The sequence below is a fragment of the Cryptomeria japonica genome, chromosome 2 (assembly GCF_030272615.1).
Source record: "Cryptomeria japonica chromosome 2, Sugi_1.0, whole genome shotgun sequence".
NCBI lineage: Eukaryota > Viridiplantae > Streptophyta > Pinopsida > Cupressales > Cupressaceae > Cryptomeria > Cryptomeria japonica.
Genome location: NC_081406.1, coordinates 627,850,525 through 627,871,361, shown reverse-complemented (window position 1 = coordinate 627,871,361; position 20,837 = coordinate 627,850,525). Strand labels below are relative to the sequence as shown.

Genomic DNA, 20,837 nt, shown 5'->3' with positions numbered 1-20,837 from the left:
TGAATTTGTTGAATATATTGTAGATTAAGTTTGTATGATTCACCCCCCCCCTCTCATCTTATTAACAGTGAGATTTTGCCAAGATCAAGGGCACAATGAAAAGCATAAAGAGAGACAATAGAATGACAAGAAGAAACTGTATTTTCATCAATATATAAATGATCAAATGGATTAACCAATGCAATGAATATGAGCCTTCTTATATAGGCAAGGCCATATTTATATATGAGCACACAATCATGACATGTGGCTCAATGAGAAACAAGGGTAGGTAAGAAATACTAGGGGTAGGTAGGAGAAATAATATAATATTCCACAAGAGGTGGATGACCCACCAAATGTGGAGTGTAACAACAAAATAAGACCACAAAAGGTGGAATTTCTTGTACAAGCTATATCCCTGTGTGCACACTTCCCTAAGTGTCTCATATCCAAACTACAAAGAGATGCATTATCCTAAGTTAACTTAAGTAAAGTGTACTAATATCCATGATGAATATTTATTTACACCAACAATTATAAGCTAAATGCATCTAACAAACATCTAACTAGAAATAATATGTGCCCCCTCATTCCTTCAAACTAGGAAGAGGATTATTCTTCTAAGTGACACAAAATAATGACTGGAAATTAGAGTCTTAATACAAATATGTATTTGGATAGTTGGAAATGTGTTTTGCTTGAACTTTTTTTATGAAAAAATTTATTTATTGGTGTGCATGAACATATGCCAATTCATATCTAATTTATTTTTAAATTAGAACTCAAAATATAATTAATGGAAGAGATTGGACTGAGTGTGTTGCCTTCCAACTTGCCACTTTCACGTCAATAAACTTCAATCATGAGCAACTCACTCAAGTTTATGAATTTCTTCAAACACCTTCTAGGTTTTGTTTCCTTGCTATTCAAATTTTCAGATCATTTTGAAAATCAAAAATTTATCAAGAAATGGAGGAGATATCCTCTTTTTATTGAAACTACTTTTTTTAAAAACTTTTACTTTACACTTCTAGTAGTGGTTGCATGTTGACAGTTGTCAACTGCTTCTCTTTATTTTTAGCTACATGAATGAGTCTATCCTTTAAGAAATTATTAACATTTAATAATCACCATTCATCATAATATATTACCATTATTTAGCATCAACTAACTAAGCATACAAACATTTAATAATTGAATGATTTGTCATAGTTAATGCTTCATAGAATTAAGGTAAAGTTTAGAAATGTTGGAATGACATTATAAATATGGAGAATAGAACAATTTATAGGCTCATCAATAATAACAAATGAAAATAAATGAAAAGATGGTAAATTGGACAATGAAAAGATGCTTAGACAAACAAATCTAAACTAGCACATTTAAAATGAATCCAAACTGTTGGAAGATGATCTATGTGATGGAAAGATGTTTTGACTAAATAAATAAATGAATTTAAATGGATGGATGATGAACTATAAGATGAAAAGATGCTTAGACTAATAAATAAAATGAAACTAAATGGATGGAAGATGATCTCTATGATGAAAATATGATTAGACTAACAAATATTTTAAGTTTGAATACATAGAGGATGTGATTATGATGAAAAATTGCTTAAAATAACAAATAAAATAACTCTAAATGTATGGATGATGTGATTATGGTGGATAAGATGCTTAAATTAGGTCTTGTGGGTGGCTTTGCCAGTTTTTAGTTGCCTTGCTGATGTTTGGTTGTTGATTGGTTATTGTTAGTCTTTGATTGTATCTATTTGTAGTATTATACTTCTGGGTTTTAGATTTCCACTAAATCTAGAGGGTTTCAAGTCCCTTCAAAACCTATTGGAAGGGATTTCAGGTCCCTTCTAAACCTATTTGATCCCTAATCAAAAACATGTGTGGATGTTAATTTCATGCCATGGTACATCAGATGTATAAGAAAGGCAAGATGAATATTGATGCGGGAGCATCCCCAGTTCACATCAATCTTGCATCAACTAAAAACATTTTCCTTTCTGTTTTGTTTGCAGTTTCAATTTTCCTTTCTCTGTGTCCCGGTTTTGGCTCACCAGATGCTGAGGAGTTGGATTTTAATTGAAGACTTCATCATCTTTCTTTCTTTCAGACTGCATCGCATTTGGATCACTTACCAGCAAGATATCGCTACCGGTTTTCATGACAGTTTCTTTGTTACCGGTTGCCTGAGACCTATTCTGGTGGCATGTGGCCGACCTTTTTCCGCGATCTACGTTTCATCCTTTGGATTTTTTGGAGGAATCTCTTGGCGGAGGCCGACCTTGTTCATTTTGCATGTTAGGTCTTGTTCTTTGGGTTTTTGATCCCTTTTGGGCCGACTGGATCCTTTGGATCGATATATATATATATATATATATATATATATATATATATATATATATATATATATATATATATATATATATATATATATATATATATAATCATTCTTTAGAATGTAATCAATCAAAATCAATCAGAGTATAAGATAGATAGACTTTGCCTAGAAGATAGATCTTTCGATTCAAGGTCCTGGTTGTGACCTATTCTACCAGGCCTGTGTGTCGGTATGTTGTAACCCGGTTGTTACCGGTTGGATGTAATTAAATTTCATGCAATAAAACTATCTTTTTTGCATTTCCTCCATCATATCTGTGTTTTTCCGTTGTGTTTACTCTTGCTGACTGGTCTAGACTGATATCCTTGAGGTCCCTCCTCATCAGTGACTGCTTCAAGTGGTATTAGAGCCAAGTTTCATTCCGGGAGTTGTGTGTCCTAAATTTTGTTGTAGGGTGGTGGATTGCGGATCCAACCTGCAATTGTAGAGGACTAGAATGAATCGATGGCACAGAGAGGAACTAGGAATGGTGGAGCGCATGGGAATGCAGACCCTACTGTGATGAAGATGTTGTGAGGAAAAGAAGCTCGGTTATAAGCCATGGAGACAACCCAGAGAAGAGGCTGACATATTGAAGATGTAAGTGAAGACGAAGGAGAATAAGCCCCGACAGAAAAAGTGAACCTCCTGGTAGTTGATCCGGATGAAGAAAGGTTTTTAAGGGTTTTAAGTAGGGCAAACACTAAACCTCATTTTACCCACCAGAATATGATGGGAAGTTAGATTCACATGAATTGATGGATTGGATCTCAGAGATGGAGAAGTATTTTGATTTTGAAAACACTGCAGAAGAGAGGAAGGTGAAATATGCATGTACCCGGTTGAAAGGTCATGCATCTTTTTGGTGGGAGCTTTTGCAAGTTGATAGATAAAGTAGAGGTAAAGAAAAGATTAAGACATGGGATCATATGATTGCTAAGTTGAAATCAAAGTTTATCCTGATGAATTATCAAGTGGATTTGTTTCGGAAGTTCTAGAACCTGAGATGAAAGGAATCTAGTGTGAAGGAGTACATCGAATTATTTTACAAATTGAACATCAGATATGGACATGTTGATGATGAAGTTGAACAAATTGCAAGATATTTGAATGGATTGCGGATATCTATACAAGATGAACTCAGTATGATCAAATTGGAGAGTGTTGAAGAGGCTTACCGGTATGCACTAAAGGCTAAAGAGAAATTGAACAAAAGCCATGAGCAGAGATAGAGAGGTAGAGGTGGAAGGTTTACTGGAGGAAGATTTCAAGGAGGAAGAGGATATACCGGAGGAAGAGGAACCAATGCAGATCAGAACAAGGACAAGGAAGTGAGCAAATAAGGTAATTCATACCAGAAGGATGATAGAAATTTCTATTGAAGGAGAGAACCAGATGGTTACCAGAATGATAACTTTGGAAGACAAGACAAGAGGACATTTAGAGGAACTTTCTTTAAGTGTGGAGGAGAAGGACACCATGCATTTGAATGTAAGAAGATAGAGGCTACCAGAAGAGAAGTAGTGGTGGAAAAAAAACCCACCGGATCAGACAATAAACCGGAAGATGGAGAACTGCTGATGATGAGAGATTTGTGTCATGCCGGAGAAGATGACAAACCCTTACAGAGGAAGAATCCATTCAAAACCATATGTAAGGTATCCAGTAAGTGTTGTAAAGTTGTTATTGATATTGGTAGTTCAGATAATCTTGTTTTAGAAGAGATGGTGAATAAGTTGAAATTGGAGAGATTGAAACACCCTAAGCCTTATTAGATAGCATGGATTCAGGATGAACATAAGTTGTTAGTAAGTGAACAATATTTGGCGAAATTAAAAATTGGGAATTATCTTGATGAAGTTTTGTGTGATATTATGCCTATGGATATTTGTCATCTTTTGTTGGGAAGACCTTGGTAGTTTGATAGACAGGCAATACATGATGGGAGGAAGAATGCATACACTATTTGTGGCCAATGGGATGAAGAAAACCTTGTTACCTTTGGAGGAACCTTTGAAGAATGAAGTTTGTACAAATGCCTAAATCTGTTTAGTAGATGGAAGGAAATTCATGGATGGAGTGAGACATGAGAATGTGTGTTTTGCCTTAATTCCTAAGAAGACTGAGAGATTGGAACCGAAAGAAGAGCACCCGAAAGAGATAAGAGATTTGCTGACAGAATATGTGGACATCATTTCAGATAATGTACCTAATGGATTGCCACCTGTTAGAAGTATTAATCATTGCATGGACTTGATTCCCAAAGCTAGTTTGCCTAACAAAGCTGCACACCGGTTGACACCGATGGAGAATGAAGAATTGAATAGACAAGTGCAAGAGTTGTTGAAGAAAGGTTTGATCAGGGAGAGTATGAGCCCTTGTGCAGTACAAGCAGTATTAGCACCTAAGAAGAATGGAGAATGGAAGATGTATACCGATTCAAGAGCAATAAACAAGATCATAGTGAAATAGTGGTTTCCTTTGCCTAGGATGGATGACATAATGGACTGTTTGAGTGGAGCAAAATACTTTACAAAGATAGATTTGAAGAGTGAATATCATTAGATCAGGATTAGAGAAGGTTATGAGTGGAAGACAACATTTCAGACAAATGAAGGACTATATGAATGGTTGGTGATGCCTTTTGGGTTGACTAATGCACCAAGTACTTTCATGAGGTTGATGAATGAGGTATTGAAGAAATTCTTGGGTAAGTTTGTTATTGTGTATTTGGATGACATTCTGATTTTTAGTAAAACAAGGGAGGAGCATTTGTTGTAGTTAAGACAAGTTTTACAAAGGTTGAGAGAAGAAAAGTTGTTGATCAATACCAAGAATTGTTCTTTCATGAAGGATGAGTTATTCTATTTAGGACTTGTGATATCTAAAGATGGTTTGAAGATGGACCCTAAGAAAGTGAAAGCCATTGTTGAGTGGCCTACACTAGAAATCATTGGGGAGGTAAGATCATTTCATGGGTTGGCTAGTTTTTATCGAAAGTTTATCAGAAATTTCAATCCAGTTTGTAACCCTATGACTGAGACCATGAGGGGAGATCAAAAGGAATTCAAGAGGACCACCGGAGCAAACAAATTTTTTGAGTTGTTGAAGCAGAAAGTGACTGAGCAGCTTGTGTTATCTTTATTGGTTTTCAATAAGGTATTCCAAGTGGATTGTGATGCAAGTGGAACAACAATAGGAGCAATCTTGAGTCAAGAAGGGAGAGCAGTAGCCTATTTTAGTGAGAAATTGAATGATGTGCGGAAGAGATATTTAGTGTATGATCAGGAATTTCATGTCATAATTCAAGCCTTGAAGAAATGGAGACACTACTTCTTGCCTAAGGAGTTTGTGTTGTATATAGATCATCAAGCTTTGCAGTATTTGAACAACCAGAGTAGGTTGAATCAGAGACATGATATGGGTAGAATTATTGTAGAGTTATACCTTTGTGTTGAAGCATAGAAGTGGGAAATATAACAAAGTCGTTGATGCATTGAGTAGGAGAAGAAATTTACTAACAGAGATGAGTGTGACAGTATTAGGTTTTGAAGATGTGAAGACCTTGTATGATGAAGACCCAGATTTTGCAGAACCTTGGAAAGTATGTAGAGAACTGGTTATGGTTGATAGGAGCAAATGGTTGGATTATTTCATTCGGGATGGGTTGTTATTCAGGGGAGTTCAGTTGTGCATACCTAAGAGTTCCATGAGAGAAAACCTAATAAAAGAGAAACATAGTGGAGGTTTAGATGGACATTTTGGCATTGACAAAATAGTTGCATTGGTGAGTGAGCAGTACTTTTGGCCCAAGATTCATAAGGATGTTAAGAGATATATGCAGAGTTGTAGAGTTTGTCAAGTTGCAAAAGGTAGTAGTCAGAATGTGGGATTGTATAAACCTTTGACAGTACCAGTAAGACCTTGGGAGGATATAAGCATGGATTTTGTACTTGGATTGCCTAAGACACCAAGAGGGAATGATTCTATATTTGTGGTAGTGGATAGATTTTTGAAGATGGCTCATTTCATACCTTGTAAGAAGACATTAGATGCATTACATGTAGCAAACCTATTTTTCAAGGAAGTGGTGAGATTGCATGGATTACCTAAGAGCATAGTTTTAGATAGAGACACTAAGTTTGTTGGTTATTTTTGGAGAACACTTTGGAAGAAGATGAAGACAGATTTGAAGTTCAGTTCTACTTTTCATCCATAGACTGATGGGCATACATAAGTTGTTAACTGAAGTTTGGGAAACTTGTTGAGATGTTTAGTGGGAGATAAAACTGAAAGTCGGGATTTGATCCTTGCACAAGCAGAGTTTGCCTACAACAATTCAGTGAATAGAAGTATCAGAAAAACACCTTTTGAGATTGTTACCAAAGTGCATCCTAGGGGAATAGTAGAATTGAGAGACATTAGCAGTGAAGACCGGAAGAGTTCGGAAGTAGAAGATTTTGTAGATCACATGGCAACCTTGCATATTCAAGTTAAACAACATTTGGAAGACATGAACAACAAATATAAGGAGAAGGCAAATGAGAAGAGGAGACGTAAGGAATTTGAAGTTGGCGATGAATTGATGGTATATTTGAGAAAAGAAATATTCTCGGTTGGAACTTATAATAAGTTGCAGATGAAGAAGTTTGGACCCTGTACGATTTTGAGGAAGTTTAGTTCTGGAAATGCATATGAAGTGGAGCTACTGGATAATCTAAGTATTTCACCTATATTCAACATTGCAGATCTTCATGAGTACAATGAATTAGAATTCAGTGAGGACAGTGTTGAAGACCTTGAGAAACAATTGCCCCAGAAGGAACCATATCAGATTGAAAATATTTTGGATAGTAGGATTGGGCGTAGTACCCGGAATAGTCAATACAAAGAATATATTGTGAAGTGGAAGAGTAGACCGGTTGAAGATTCATCTAGGATTTCTCAAGCACAGGTAGACCACCTTGGTTTCCCTCCGACCCTAGCAAAGTGAGAGGCTCACTTTTTCATTAACTCCGAATGTCTAATGCAGGAGCATCCCCGGTTCACAACAATCTTGCATCAACTAAAAACATTTTCCTTTCTATTTTGTTTGCAGTTTCAATTTTCCTTTCTGTGTGTCTCAGTTTTGGCTCATCGGATCCAGAGGAGTTGGATTCTACTTGAAGAGTTGATCATTTTTCTTGCTTTCAGACCTCATCACATTTGGATCACTTACCGACAAGATATCACTACTAGTTTTCATGACAATTTATTTGTTACCGGTTACCTGAGACCTATTCTGGTGATCTATCGGAACCCATCTTGAAGCTTGCTAAGCCTTCAGAATTGATTTCGATGTTCCTTGGCATGTGGCTGACCTTTTTCTGCGATCTACGTTTCATCCTTTGGATTTTCCGGAGGAATCTCTTGGCGGAGGCCAACCTTGTTCATTTTGCACGTTAGGTCTTGTTCTTTGGGTTTTTGATCCCTTTTGGGCCTACTGGATCCTTTGGATTGATAAATATATATTTGTAATCATGCTTTAGAATGTAATCAATCAAAATCAATCAGAGTATTAGATATATAGACTTTGCCTAGAAGATAGATCTTTCGATTCAAGGTCCCAGTTGTGACCTATTCTACCAGACCTGTGTGTCGGTATGTTGTAACCTGGTTGTTACCGGTTGGATGTAATCAAATTTCATGCAATAAAACTATCTATTCTGCATTGCCTCCATCATATCTGTGTGTTTCCGTTGTGTTTACTCTTGTTGATCGGTCCAGACTGATCTCCTTGAGGTCCCTCCTCACCAGTGACTGCTTCAAATATGGAAGGATGGAGGGAAGAATATGGAAAAGGAAGGATAAAATGCACATGGGATCAAAAAACATGTGAGGACAAGGCAATAGTTGGGATTGAGAAATAGGAGATAAGATGGGATGTAATGGGTAGGAATGCAAGGGGTTTTAAATGCAATAGTTAAATTAAAATATAGTGGATAATTATTTTGATTATATATAACATGCGATATTGTGCATAGATAAAAGGAATGTCCTAACATATCACAAGGTATTGATGGGACTTGGTGGGTATGTCACTATGAGACAACCATATAGACACAAGACATGAAATCACGAACTTGCCTCTAGATGTATGTGTACGACCTAGGCTTCAATTGGAAAAAGTTGACCATGACATAGATGACCAAAGGGACTAGTGGATAATGTGATATAGCACAAGCTTGTGGAGCATTATTAATTACATTTGCATGACTGACACATACATGGGACCATGGATGAGACACTATGGGTGAAAGACATGACTGAAGGACCTCCTATAGATGTTTATAAACAATAATAAACCTAGGTGATGGCAAACATGAAAATAATATCTATAACATTTATAAGTGATTAAGGAAGTCTTATATTATGGTGCAATGATGTATGGATATTGTGACTACACGTGAGGATTAGTGGGACATGTCAAGAAATTCATGCCTGAAGCTAAAATATGTGATATTTTCTAAGTGACGAAAATATCAACTGGGGATATGCCTATGTATCTAGGACCACTAGATGATGCAAGTGTGTGACCTTGTACTCTTAATGATTGATATAATTCTTCAAGAAACACAATGACACGAGTTAAAATTTGATCAACAAAATGGGTTTAGTGATGAAGATAAGGAAATATGGAATGGTGTTCATAGGTATGTGAATGCTAGTGTGTTAGGCCCAAAGGATAGGATTAAGGTGGATGTGCCAATCACAACCAATATCATTGACAACTTTCTTGAAAAAATTCAACAAGATTTTGTTAGTTTCATTAGTATAAGCATTACCTTGAGGGTAGTAAGGGGTGGACTTAAGAGAGAAGCCTTGTCCACATGAGTTAATGACATGATCTTTTCTAAGTTAGTATTAGTGACCAAAATATTTTGATCACAAAGTCTCTACCAAAATAGGTAGAACTTACATATGAGCACCATTTAGAATAATTTTGTTCCTCCTCAAAAGCTTCAAGGCCCATCTTAGGAATACGATATTTAACAAACTACATCACCAAAGGTGTACACTAAAAAATATCATTGAATTCCTACATCTTTATGGATTAAAAGTGTATTGACGTATTCCATATAATTTAAATTATGAATAGCAATCATATTTATCAAATAATTTGAATTTACAAAACACATATTCTAGTATTCTAAGGAGTTATTGTGTTGGAGAATTTAATTGAGTTGTTCTTTGACCATGGATATTACTTGCTTGATTATTAAGAGATTGATTGTTTTTTATGCTAATAGAGAATTATTGAAGACTTATTGGCTACAAGTTTTTTTGTTTTTTTTTGTGAACTCTTTTATCAAGATGTGCTTTCAATGATGTGAAGATGTCCCAAGATGATGCATTTAAATAAATAAGCTCTAGAATATGTTAGTTTTTGCATGCCCATGCCAACAGTCCTACAATTGCTAGCTTTGGAATGTAGGAAACCAAAATCTAAAATAATTAGATATGATCGTCCCAACAATCTTGTATAGGGAGACAATGACTATTTTGATATTATCTAAGATAAGTAGACTAGTGATAATAGACAAGTTTTGAATAGAATAATATGACATAATTAAGAGTTGGAATCAATCTTGGCTTAATGATTTCATCAAAGTAATCAAACCGTGCATCCAATAAACTGATCCAATGCAATGTACAATAAAAAAAAAAAGCAAGGTGTTCACTTTTGTGTTCTAAATGCAATTGGTAGGTGTAAAGACAAACTTCACAAACTTTGACAAAATCCCCCTCTATAGTAAAATGGAGTTGTGGAACGAGGTATCGACATCCATCAAAGGAAAGCTTGCACTAAAATGGAGTTGTGGAATTGGGTATGAACATCCATCAAAGGATAAATGGTGTCAAAATGGGGTTGTGGAATTTATGGTATGGACATCCATCCAAGGATAGACTTGAATTTTATTAGATTTGTAGTTGGAAATACTTTAGGTAGACTTATATGCAAAATGTGGAAGCACAGACAAGGCACATTAACTATTTGACATAATATTTGAAAGAGAACAAGGTGGAGCCATCCATCAAAGCATAGTGGAAAGATAATTTTTGTTAGGTTGAAATGGTTAGTAATAAAAATTTTGCTAGGTACTTGAGTTGAAACATCCAAACTTAAATGTATTCAAAATGTAGAATATAGAGAAGGCAGTAAGTGAATGTCTCAAAGAAGTGTGGTCTTTTAAAATGTCACAATTGCAAGATAATGCATAAAATAGATTTGTTAAAAAGATTTAGAAATTCAAATTGATACAAAAAAATTACACATAGTCAAAACCAGAAACAATAGCAATAAAGTTATAGATTGTGGAAATCCGAGATGATTAATATTAGAAATTGTCAAGCAAATAGAATCCCCAACCCGAGATAACACCCTCTCCACTTGCGCCAAGATGGGCTTCTTTGAACAAAATATGGGGCATCAATCAAAGCACAATGATATTGAGGTGGTTTTATTAGAAAATACTACTATTACAACTACCATGAGATCCAACAATCTAAAAAACCAAAAGACATCAAATATGTGAATATAAAAAATGAATGAAAGATTGAATTTTAATGACGTCCATGAGACCCAACGACCTAAAAAACTAAAAGACATCACATCAAATATGTGAATATAAAAAAGGAATGGAAGATTGAATTTTAATGACCTCCACGAGACCCAACGACCTAAAAAACTAAAAGACATCAACTAAACATTTTTCAAAGAAAAATTTCTCATTAAATGCATCATTGAATGTAGACCATTCCCATACCGTATACAGCCAGTATTCCACTAACGGAAAATCTAGAAAATCCTTAAATTCTTCTGCATTTAAATTATTGATATTATCGACCGTTGAGAGGTGGTACAGGCTGGGGCAGTAACTTTCGCCGGCTACTTCCGGTACCCAACTTTGCTTGTTACACGTGGCATCCAATTACCTTATTCTACCCGTTTCTGCCCTTGACTTTAAGATTAGGAATAAATGCATCACATCACACAATCCAAAATTACTATTTTTTACTATTGGCGTTATTGACTAATATCCATTTTTGTCTTTGGACTAGACTAAACTAGATTGGGGTTGAAAGATGGGTCAACTGGTCAATCAGCCAGGCTTCGACAAGTATTAATGAGGAAAGAGTCAACTTTTGGGTGGGGGAATCAGAAGTATAAATTTGATTATATTATCTTTTGTTTTGATCAATATAAAAAATAGGAAAAAATTTGATCGTCGATCTTGTCAATTTAAAACGTTTTTGGCTATGGAGTCATATTAAACGCATTTTATATATCTAGGTCCATCTTTGGCGCGTCTTATATGACTGCATAGCTGCTTCCATTCAAAACTATCCTTATTTTATTGGAGATATTTATAAAAAAAAATATTTGGTCTCGTGTTCATATTTTTGTCGAATGTCTTCAATAGAATAATATAACTATAAGGGTGTACTTTTGTGTTTTGTTTGGCTCTTGACATAAATTTACATCCATACATTTTTCATGATTATTTGCACCAACTTCAATGTTCATATTTATGTAAAATAGTACATGATAATGATAATGAATGATTGAAACACACTTGGGCTTTTAAATATTGGAATTAAATTGGTGATAAATATGATTTGAAGTTTATCATTTTTTAAGGTGTGATTATTATTGATATCTAACATTTGAAATGACAATGTGTAATCTCTAATTGACTATTGGTGTTCTCACTTGCATTATATGAGATTAATAATAAATGTCTTAGGTTCAATATTATAATGAAAACATCTTATTAAAGCACTTGCCATTTAATCCATGAAGGAAGTGATGGAAGCATGTAGTAAGGAATAAATATATGTGAAAGTGTGTTCACATAAGCTTGTTGGGAACACGTTAGTGAATAAATGCATGACATATATGTATGCATTCTTAGGACATACATATACAATTATAAAGAAAAGTAATATTAGGATGCACCATTAGGTTTGGATAACGACGGCACACATTTAAACAGAGGGCAAGAGGGTTAGTGTTCGAACTGTCATTATATGAACTTGTTTGCCTCGTGCAAGGAGAGGGAAAAAGTAGCTATTGCAGCAAGGCTGGTGTCATAGCTTTTGGGTGGTGAATTATTTATTCTTTGTTTTCTATAGCTATGTCCTTTCGCCACAATCCAATGGGCAATTTTTCTTCTTTCTTAGTTTTTCTGGTCTAGTAGGGGAAGGGTATCATAATCGTTATAGCTAACTTTGTGCACTCTAAGCCCCTAAATGGTACATTAGATTTCGACGATTTTTTATATGGTCTTCATATGCGAATTAATGACTTATAGCTATTGTTCCATCTTTTGGATAGTAAAAAAGAGCATTATGGGATTTGTTATGCATGCAATGATACAAAAGTGATCATTTCAAAGTGTCATCTCATACATTTTTGCTATTGTCCCATTAACTATTCATTTTGACAACCAAACTATTTGCACAATTGATCCAATACTTATGCACAAATGCCTCGATAATTGTGCACTATTGGTACCAATAAAATTTCACAATTAAACTTTTTTCCATCTATTAGATATACCAACGAACAACTTTGGATCACTAGATAATTTTTTAATGAACTTTTAATTAACGAAATCCAATGAATAATAATTGAAACTTGAGCTATAACTAAGCCCTCCCCACTCCCTTATTTACCATGATCATAAATAACTTACATTTGAATCGAGGTGGAAGGTGTGCCTATAAAACATTGATTGACTTGTAGACTATTTTTAACCATATAGAGGTTAAATAGGTTAAAAGTTGATCTTTTTTGAGAAGAGAGACTTCATTAAAAAAAGTAGCGCCCACATAGATCTTCGTTCTCCCTCTTCCCCTTTGTGTGTCTGGAGGAGAGATTGCTGGATGCTTAAATCTTAGATATGGCTTAAGCTTCCCTCAATCTCTCTGGTCAATTTGGTATTTTGGGATTATAAAACTTTACGTGACTTGATAGGATTTGGATTTTATGTGAAGTAAGAAGTTTTGCATAGTGGATTGAAATAAAAATGTATGGGGACTGTGATGAGCTTGTAGGAAATAACATGGGAGAGCCTTTCATGTTGGTTCATGAGCTGCCCACAAACTTGCAGTTGCAGAACCAAAGGTCACTCTTTTCCAGTGATGGATTGTCTCTTGCACCGGTAAGTCTCAATCTGTCTACTTTTTTAACTATGGTTTTCTGCATTGTATCAGATTTTTAAGGTTTTGATTTGTGTACTTGTGTATGAATGATTCAGCCCAAGCGAAAGAGAGAAGAAAGCCAAAATGCAGAGAATATGCAATTGAAGAATAGAGAGGATGGGAATGAGAGTAAGTCAGGAAGTGGGCACATGGATGGAGGGTCGGGAGTAGATGAAGTTGCTGAGCAGCCACGGAAAAAACACTATCACCGACATACAACTCGGCAAACTCAAGAGATGGAAGCGTAAGAATGAATTATTTCTCAATTCTGTAAAAACCCATTATGAATTCTAATGCCTTGAATCTAATTCTTCTTCTGTTTTGTTGAAACAGATTGTTTAAGGAGTGCAACCCATTAGGAATTCTAATGCCTTGAATCTAATTCTTCTTCTGTTTTGTTGAAACAGATTGTTTAAGCAGTGCCCTCATCCAGATGACAAACAGAGACAGAGGCTCAGCATTGAATTGGGTCTCAAACCACGCCAGGTTAAGTTTTGGTTTCAGAATCGAAGAACTCAGATGAAGGTTTGATTGATGATTGACCCACCTTATACTAGTGCTCCTTTTTGTTATAATTCAACTGAACATATATTGACTTCAAGGTGTTTTTTTTGGGGATGCAGGCCCACCAGGATCGTACAGACAGGGACATTCTACATGTTGAGAATGAAAGCCTCAAGAGTGAAAACCTAATACTACGTGAAAGGCTTAAAAAGTGTACCTGTTCCAACTATGGAGGCCCATCTCTTATGGGTGAAATGACTTACAATGAGGTATGACTTAACCAGGTCTCAAAAATTTGTTATACTTGGAAACCAATTGTTTTAGCATTAGACAGATAATCAATACATGCATGTGTTTTTGGTATAGCTTGAACGAGCATCGAGTTGTTTAGGAGGAAGGACGAACCCCTCATTGGCAACAATGGCGGCGCCGCCACTGATAATGGGAATGGGGAACTTGGTAAAACAGTCCACTGATATCATCCCAATGACTTCTTTCACTGATATGGGCATCACTACTGGAGGTGCTTTCATGGACACTGACAAATCCTTAGCTGTGCAGCTTGCCATGAGTAGTGCAGATGAATTGATTCAAATGGCACAGATGGATGAGCCACTGTGGTTGAAAACTAATGCTAATGCGGTGAAAGAGGTTTTGAATTTGGATGAGTATGACAGGTTGTTTCCATGGAGTATGGGGCTGAGCTTCAAGCACAGCAATAGCCTTAGGACTGAAGCCACCAGAGATACTTCTGCTGTTTTACTCAATGCAGGTGCAATTGTTGAACACCTAATGGATGTGGTAAGTATGCATTTATTGGGTTTCTGTCGTTTGTATCAGAGATAGATTTTAACATTACATTGTATTGACTATGGTTGCAGAATAAATGGATGGACATGTTTGCCTGCATGGTAACTCGGGCCAAAACGGTGCAAGTTCTATCTCACGGGCTACCAGGTCACAGGAATGGGTCGCTTCAATTGGTATCTTGTGCCTCGACTGACATCACCTCATATTAAAACTTTTATCTTTGAGATGCATGTTTACAACATTGTATTATTTTAAGTCCTTCTGAGATGCTTGTTTATCATAACTTTGTACTTGGGTGGCAGATGTACGCTGAGCTGCAGGTTCTTTCTCCTCTGGTATCCACTAGAGAAATTCATTTCCTTAGGTACTGTCAACAGAGGGTTGAAGGAATGTGGGTAGTTGTTGATTTTTCAATGGAAGAGTTGCTCACCACTCCATCACAGTCGCTTATACGCTACCGTAAACGCCCTTCAGGATGTCTGATCCAGGACATGCCCAGTGGGTATTCAAAGGTCTGTAATTTAGGATGGATTTCGGATTGTATAACGTGCAGGTGGTGACAAATGGGTATTCAAAGCACTATGTTTTAGCTCTTAAGGGGAATGGGTCTGGTTATTGGCCATGGCTCAATTACTATTTATTGAATTTTGTTATTTAGAAATTTATTAAAAAATTATTTAGTGGTTCGATGGTGAAAACAAAGTTAGTAATATAATTTTATTGGCATCAATAGATTTGTATACAAGTATTAGATCAATCGTACAAATTTTGTAGTCAAAGCAAATGGGATTATGTATGAAATACCCACTCAAAATGACCACTTTTTGACACTTGCATGCATAACAAATCTCAGAGCATCCATTGTAACTACCCAGAAGCCAAAGCCATAGTTATAAACAGTTAAGTCACATACGAAAACGACTAAAAAAAATCATCAAAATCTGATATATCATTTAAGAACTTAAGATACGTGTGACGTTAGCTATAATGACTATACAGTTCCCTACTCAAAACTTTTTCCTAAAAAGGTTAGATCATTTATAGTATAATGTGCAGGTAACTTGGGTGGAGCATGTGGAGGCAGAAGATGGTGCAGTCCATAAAATATATCAGCAGCTGGTGAGCAGTGGAATGGCTCTGGGTGCTCACCGTTGGTTGGCTACATTGCAAAGGCAATGCGAGCGTCTTGCCAGCTTTAATGCAGAAAAAGCATCTCCCAAAGACATTGGAGGTGTGTGTGCATGCAGCTATTTTTCAGAGAGTTCTAAGATTTGATTTTTAAACAGACCCATAAGTTGCAGGTTTGGGTGTTGACAGGAATAGGTTCTCCAGAAGGAAAACGAAGCATGATGAGATTGTCACAGAGGATGATAAACAGTTTCTGTTCAAATGTGAGTGGATCTATGAGTAATTCTTGGACGACTCTGTCTGGATCCGGTGGTGATGACTGTGTTCGAATTGCAACAAGAAAAAATACAGAACTGGGACAACCCAATGGTGTTGTTATCTGTGCTGCAACTTCATTCTGGCTTCCTGTTCCTCCCCACCGAGTATTCGACTTTCTCAGGGACGAGAAAACCAGATCTCAGGTATGTAGTAAATGCAACATTGTCTTTTGTTCATATTATTTTTGTTTTTTCTACTGAACTCCGATTCCTCGTAATGGCTTAGTGGGATACTCTGTCCACCGGAAACCTGGTACAAGAAATAGCGCACATTGCAAATGGGTCGCACCCTGGGAATTGTATATCTCTTCTGCGTTTAAATGTAAGTCTCTAGAAATTCTACAATTTATAGCGATTTTTTTTACATTTTAGAAATCGGATAATCTTTTGGATAAATTTTATTAGTGATCGATGATATGATGTAATACTCTTCAACATTGAAGAATACTAGACCTTATGACTTCATGACTTCATGTCTACCAGATAGAACCTCACAGATTGAACCAGACCCCACTCCGTGATAGTGAATATTTATTAGTGTTGGTGTATAATTGACAATTTTCGATGATTCTCAAGACCAGTTACTGCAGAAAAACTAAATGTAAAATCTATCTTTAGGAGGTCGTCAGTCAGCATTTAATATTTACCAGCTCCCCCACTACTCACCTTTATTCGTCATAATCCACCCAAGAAGCGTCTGAACACCACCAAGAGGATAATTATTGTATCTAGATTCTCCTGCATCTGTTGGTATCTGTAGGATACATGGAACTGCATTTCTTTTAAGTTGAAAATTTTATATGTAATTGTCAAAGCATCATGCAGAAATCCCCTAGTGTCGTTTTATTGCCATGATTTAAAAGTTTCAGTCCTTCCAATGTGGTAGGAAATCACATTAGTTGAGCGAAAAAGATCTGATTCATCTGCTGTTTCATTTGTGTATTGGATGAGCTATAAATTATTCGATTGTAAAGATTCTTATATAATCTTGATGATGAAGGCTTCAATTTGATATCTTTTGACATTTTTAGATGAATGTATTTAAGATATTTATAATAGTTGTTATTATTCTTGGATAATCTTGATAATAGATCATGTAATATAATCTGAAATACAAATTAATTTTTATATAATTTTGACGATGAATCATATAATATAATCTAAAATAGATCAAATTTAAAAATTCTATCTAGAAAAGTTTGATCTTTTGTTTGATCTTATTGCAACTTCTGATACTTTTTTTCTTTCATAATCTTCGTAGTCATGCTCCACATTAAGCCAGAATGTAGAGTTGATACTCCAGGAGAGCTGCACAGATGCGTGGGGATCAGTCATAGTTTATGCACCAGTAGATGTTCTATCACTGAATACAGCAATGAGTGGGGAGGATCCTTCATACATTCCCCTCCTTCCCTGTGGATTTGCCATACTTCCAGATAGTCCAGGAAGCAATAGATCACTAGTCCCACTAAGTTCATTTCATGAAATAGCAGGCACAGCTAACAACAATGGATTGGACAGCCCTAGCACTGGAGGATCGTTGGTAACAGCAGCATTTCAAATGATTGGTAGCAATTTGTCTGCAGCTAAAGTTCAGTTGGAGGCTGCGTCAACAATGAACAATTTCATATGCACCACAGTGCAACAAATCAAAGCTGCTTTAATGAGCTACCCAGATATATAAATGCACAAGCAAACTAACCAGAAGCAATGAAGAGTTATGATATCTTTCTTATGTTTTGGTAGAAACAAACAAACAATACGTGATTCACAAGTTATTCTAACTGTAATAAAAGGATTTGGGTATTGTTTAGAGTAGATGATATTAGGTTTAAATGTAGTTGTTTTAGGAGGCACAAGGAAGTCAAGAACGCACCGCAGATGCTTAATTCCTTGCTATGTGGTAAAGGGAAATTGATCATGCATTGCCATTCATACAGTTTGAAGGTGCATGAGCTTCATCACTTAGCAAGGGTAGTGGTTCGGGAATTGACTTCTGCTGAGGTGATCAGATCTGTGTCGTACTGTTTCAGCGTTTTTTGTGCAGCTCATCTCATTTATTTTGTGATCAGATATCTGTAGAATGATTGTCCATTGCTCGACTATCTATCTGGTTCTGTAGGTGACATATTTGGTGCTTCGTGAATTTTGACGTGGATTCAAAGTATTTGAAGATGATGGTTTTCTCTGTCTTGGAAAAAGAAATGCTTTTATAATGTCTACCATGATCTTACTGTTTCAAATAAGGAGGAATTATAATATTTTGATGTTTATTTACAAAATAATAATAATAAAAGTAATATGTGAAAATTTTGGGGTTTTTTTAAAAGATTTTTTTATATTTATAAATAAATTTTTATTTCTCAAAATATAGTTAATTAAATTAAATAGTTATTTTATAGAGATTTAAGATTCATATTATTAAAATGATAAAATATATTTGGACCGTTTCTTATTTGGAGTCTATTGCAATCTATTTGTGTTTTTTTGTTGTTGGTGTTGCTTGTGTGTTGAGGCGTGTAGGCTGACTTGGTTGCCTCCTCCTAGTGTTGTTCGGCCCTTTGGGCTGCCTTATTTAATGCTTGCTTATGTTGTTTCCTTTATACGACTGTTTTGTTCAACATTGAGCTTTGATTATTTGCTTGGTTCCTAGGTCATAATCTAGATTATATTTATAATAATAATAAAATATAAATTAAATTAAAACATATCGTTAAATTAGCATAGAAGAGATAATCTTCTCTATTTCATAAGGATTTGATTTTACACAATTTAAATAAAAAATTTACCAATTTTATTACAAGCATTATTAGTAATATTTTATTTGAATTTAATTATGTTTGGATATATCATGTGGATTTAAATTAGTGTGTATTTCTATACCAAATATTATAAAAAAATATACCAATATTAAAAAATTTTACATTTTATTTAATAAATGAAATTCGAAGCACTATCATATATTAAATATTATTTTAGTTTATTAATAAATTTAATTTAAGATAATATATATTATACTATATATACATGTAGACACATAAATCAATCCACTTAATTAAATAAATATTTAATATTCATTTGATACACTAATATTCCTCTTAATTAAATTCACATTTAATTAATTCATTCAATCCCCATTCTGCTATTTTAATTAAATAAATTACATAAATTTATTTAAATTAAAATCCCTATATATAACCTAGTTATTAAATAAATCTAATTTATTTAATTTCCCTCATTCCTCTCATTTAAGTAGATCAACATTTATTTAAAAACACAAATCAAATTCCCCTTTTAAATAAATCAATATTTATTTAAAATCCCACCCCACTTGCATTTTCCTACAAATGCAAGCTACACCTATTTGGTTGAAATAAAGTAATTTTATTTTAATTAAAATCCTCTTTCCTCCACTTTCATTTTCTTACATCTCCCACTTGCCTCCTAGATTCTTCTAATCCATTCCAATTTAGCATAATTCATCTCCTAATTATTGTCACATTCCTAAGCAAAGAGAAGTCACTTCTCAAAGCCTTCAAAGTCTTTGAAATGCATTAAAGGTCTTATGTCCTCAACAAGTTAACCCTCAAAGTCTTCCGAACCATTTATGGCTCTTACATAACCATTAATGGTTAACTAAACTCACCCACATGGTTAGAGGTTTTCCCTCTAACTCAACCCTCATCTAACTCATGGGTCTCTTCAAGCATTCATTGCTTTGACCATGGTTATCTCCATTAACTCTTGCAGAAGAGTTTATCCATTGGATAAAAGCATTACCCTTGGATAAAAGTTTTATCCACTAACTCAAGCCTAACCAAACCCTCCTAGGGTAATCTTCATGTCTTCTCAAGCATTTAATGTTTCTTCCCTCTCCTCTCAAGCCATCTCATGTTGACACTTGTCATCATGGGATTGGGTTGAAAGACATCACATGGATCACACACCCATCAATCATAGCCCTTCACAACTAGCTCACTCAATCTTGGCCATTCAATCAACATTTTTTCCTATAAAAGGGCCTCATTTCTCAAGCAAAAGGGAGAAAAAAAGGAAGCCTTTTGCATTGTTATTATACTAAGATTTACATAAACATTAATTAGGAGCTTTCTCATAGAAAATCATTTACACTTGCATAAGAATTTGTTTTCTTTTTTACAACCATCTTGAATCTTCATATGACATCCATGGATAGTGCTAAAAGTTGAGAGCTACACTCATGTGGGACTTGGAGAGGAGAGGAACAAGGAAGAGGCAACATCATCAAGCATAGGGAGGAAGGATTAGAGTTGTCTAGTTTCTTTGTTGTCTTTCCTCTTTGCTTTGTTATTTATCTTTCTTGATATGCTTTTGAAATGGATTCATTTTCATGTTATGCTTGTGGTTGAAAGTTTACTTACATGATTTCTTTGTTGTCCACTAATCCCTTTTTCAGAGCATCAATACCAAACTAAT

General features: G+C 35.1%; 1 protein-coding gene across 1 annotated transcript; it reads left to right on the top strand.

Annotated features, from left to right (window-relative positions):
• The first annotated feature begins 13,226 nt into the window (after nucleotides 1-13,226).
• LOC131078719 (homeobox-leucine zipper protein HDG2) lies at nucleotides 13,227-18,555 on the top strand. Its single transcript, XM_058016491.2, has 11 exons — nucleotides 13,227-13,583; nucleotides 13,680-13,867; nucleotides 14,031-14,148; nucleotides 14,247-14,396; nucleotides 14,494-14,928; nucleotides 15,009-15,110; nucleotides 15,240-15,449; nucleotides 15,994-16,168; nucleotides 16,255-16,526; nucleotides 16,609-16,704; nucleotides 17,644-18,555. The coding sequence occupies exons 1-11, from the start codon at nucleotides 13,449-13,451 to the stop codon at nucleotides 18,064-18,066; spliced, it is 2,304 nt and encodes a 767-aa protein (XP_057872474.1). The 5' UTR covers nucleotides 13,227-13,448; the 3' UTR covers nucleotides 18,067-18,555.
• Nucleotides 18,556-20,837: the final 2,282 nt, after the last annotated feature.